The sequence below is a fragment of the Bactrocera latifrons genome, unplaced genomic scaffold (genome assembly GCF_001853355.1).
Source record: "Bactrocera latifrons isolate USDA-ARS-PBARC rearing strain unplaced genomic scaffold, ASM185335v1 scaffold_23, whole genome shotgun sequence".
NCBI lineage: Eukaryota > Metazoa > Arthropoda > Insecta > Diptera > Tephritidae > Bactrocera > Bactrocera latifrons.
This window is the reverse complement of record NW_017535852.1, coordinates 1,359,459-1,361,844: the sequence shown is the minus strand read 5'-3', so window position 1 is coordinate 1,361,844 and position 2,386 is coordinate 1,359,459. Positions and strand designations below refer to the sequence as shown.

At 37.5% G+C, this 2,386-nt stretch overlaps 1 protein-coding gene and 1 long non-coding RNA gene across 12 annotated transcripts in view; both read left to right on the top strand.

Annotated features, from left to right (window-relative positions):
- LOC108968780 overlaps positions 1 to 1,365 on the top strand; it is an 18,490-nt gene extending 17,125 nt beyond the window's left edge. Inside the window, exon 2 of the long non-coding RNA XR_001993356.1 lies at positions 1,332 to 1,365. This is a non-coding gene — a long non-coding RNA (uncharacterized LOC108968780). The remainder of the gene's footprint in view (positions 1 to 1,331) is intronic.
- Positions 1,366 to 1,531: 166 nt separating this feature from the next.
- Positions 1,532 to 2,386, top strand: part of LOC108968785 (potassium channel subfamily T member 2) — a 580,461-nt gene continuing 579,606 nt past the window's right edge. For all 11 annotated transcript variants that reach the window (XM_018933038.1, XM_018933037.1, XM_018933033.1 and 8 more), the window contains exon 1: positions 1,532 to 1,970. In XM_018933038.1, coding sequence (XP_018788583.1) covers positions 1,900 to 1,970 — 71 coding nt within the window. In that variant the 5' untranslated portion in view covers positions 1,532 to 1,899. The remainder of the gene's footprint in view (positions 1,971 to 2,386) is intronic.

Genomic DNA, 2,386 nt, shown 5'->3' with positions numbered 1-2,386 from the left:
TTAACACCCTGATGACATGTACCAAATATGGGTGAAATCAATTCACAACCACGCCTGAAATCCCGATTATCACTTTATCATGCGAGAGTATAAAATGTTCGGTGACACCCGAACTTAGCCCTTCCTTACTTGTTGCAATTATTTTTTTACTTTTTCAATAAGATCTGCACCTTTGCAACTCTCATTGAGATATCTCCGAAACATGCATTCTGAACGCATCAACCGCCTGTTCAGTTTATCTTTTACGCACGGAAATAAAGAGAAGTCATTGGGTGTTAAGTCGGAACTATACGGCGTATTGAGCTATGACTTCAATCGATGTTATTAACTGCACAAATATGCAGCTGCTTCAGCCGATGTGTGCGAGCACGCATAGTCATGGTGAAGACTGACGACCAATCAATACGTGCCTGTTTTTGAGCGATTGACAAATTCTGTGAGAGCCAACATGAATACATTTTTTTACGGTTAAATGAATATAATCATTTCGCGATAGCTCACATGATGATCTTGCAATATCAGTTTGCGCTCAACATCAATACTGGTTTCCGGAACAAGAACTGATTTTGTACGTCCTTCAACAAATTCGTTTTGGCTTGAACTACGACCTCGATTGGATTCACTATACCATCGATGAACCGTGGTCCTTGATGGAGCTTCATCGGCAAAAGTTTATTTAAGTACATCCATACAAAGTTGCTGAGATAATCTACGTCGAAAATAGTCTCTCGGAAATTTTCGTGTTTTATTGCAATTTTTGGCCGAGATGAATATTTTAAGTAACTGTAAACCATCGATAAAGTTGTGAGTTGTGAAACAACAATACTAAATACTAATGACTATTTGATGTGACATTTCACACAGATGTTACTGACAGTCATTATTTACTATTTTTACTATTTTTTACTATTTATGTTACTATTTTTCGCCCACAGTGTTACCTTCACGAAAATTGACATAGGTAGCAATTCAAATCTCCGAAGAAAGTGTTTGGATCGTTTGGTAGTGGTATATATGTAGCTGCCATACAAACTATCCGATCAAAATCAAGTTCTCGTAAGTAATATTTTGTATTTGTGCAGGGAGTAACCGAGAGTAAACGTTTTTGTTTGTTTTTCGCTAAGCTGAGACTTTCTGCAACTCACATGACTCATGTGACATGAGTATTGAGCCCCGTGCGCTCTTCGAAAGTGAGGCTTTCACTTATTACTAAATATTTATTTATATCTTCTACTATATCTTACTTATTTATTTAATTATGTATGCTTTTTCAAAGCAAATAACTAAAAGTAATAATAATTATAAAAATATATACATTTTTTTCATTTCAGCTAACCTCACTTTTCCCTAACCTTTGTGATATTTAAAAAAAAAAAAGAGTATTGCGCGCAGCAAATTGTGAAAATGACGCGATTTTTGTATACATTTTTTTCGAAAATTTAAAAATATATCCCGTTAGTGTTTGCTTGTTTTTTCGAAATTGTGCGTTTCAATAAATAGTTGAAAGTAAAAAAAAAAAGTAATATTAAATTATATAATTAGTCTTAGTGTTTCCTACCGCCACGGCCGCCGTGCCTCTCTCCATTTAATTATTTTCTTTTCYCTTACAACCGCGCGCGTTAAACCACTATTCTGGCCAATCTGTGGCAGCGTCTACGTTCGCCACGGCCCAACCGGGCTGGTGGCGGCTACTTTCTTACCGGCACCTCACACTGGAATGCCGTGGAAACGACAGGCGGCGTACACTCCGCCACCGAAGAGTATGTCATCAAGGGCGGACGTGGCCGCAGTTCGTTGGAGGCGATTGCACGCGCAGCTGTGGCGCCACTAACAACTAACGCCAGTGCGACAGCGGCAGCCAGTACATCCTCAACAGCAACAACAACCGCAACAACCAAAATGATTGCACCACGCTATCGTTTTCGCGATTTATTGCTCGGCGATTTCTCATTCAACGATGATGGCGAGAGGTGAGTGGGCATGCTTTTGATTAATAATTTAAAGAAATTTAGTTGTTTGAATATCTATTAAAATATTTTTGGAAATTCATTTCTAATATGAAAGCTTAAACGCAATTTTTGCGCCAAAATTCAATTGAAACTCAAAATAGTTCTGTTTTAATATRCGTATGTTCGTACTTCTACATTTCGCTACTTAATGGACATTTTTAATTTTCGCAATTTGAGCTACTTAATTATCGGCTTGGTAATTTGTCATTTTCAAGTTATCTGCGCCATAATCCATTTAAAATTGCTACGGTGTAGGCGTTTCAACTTGAATACCGTTGGATTGTATGTYTGTATGTATGTAAATGTGCGCACAATTACTCGGAGCTCTTAATCAATTGACAGTGATCGATAATTTAGGAAGGATATTAAATACGAGC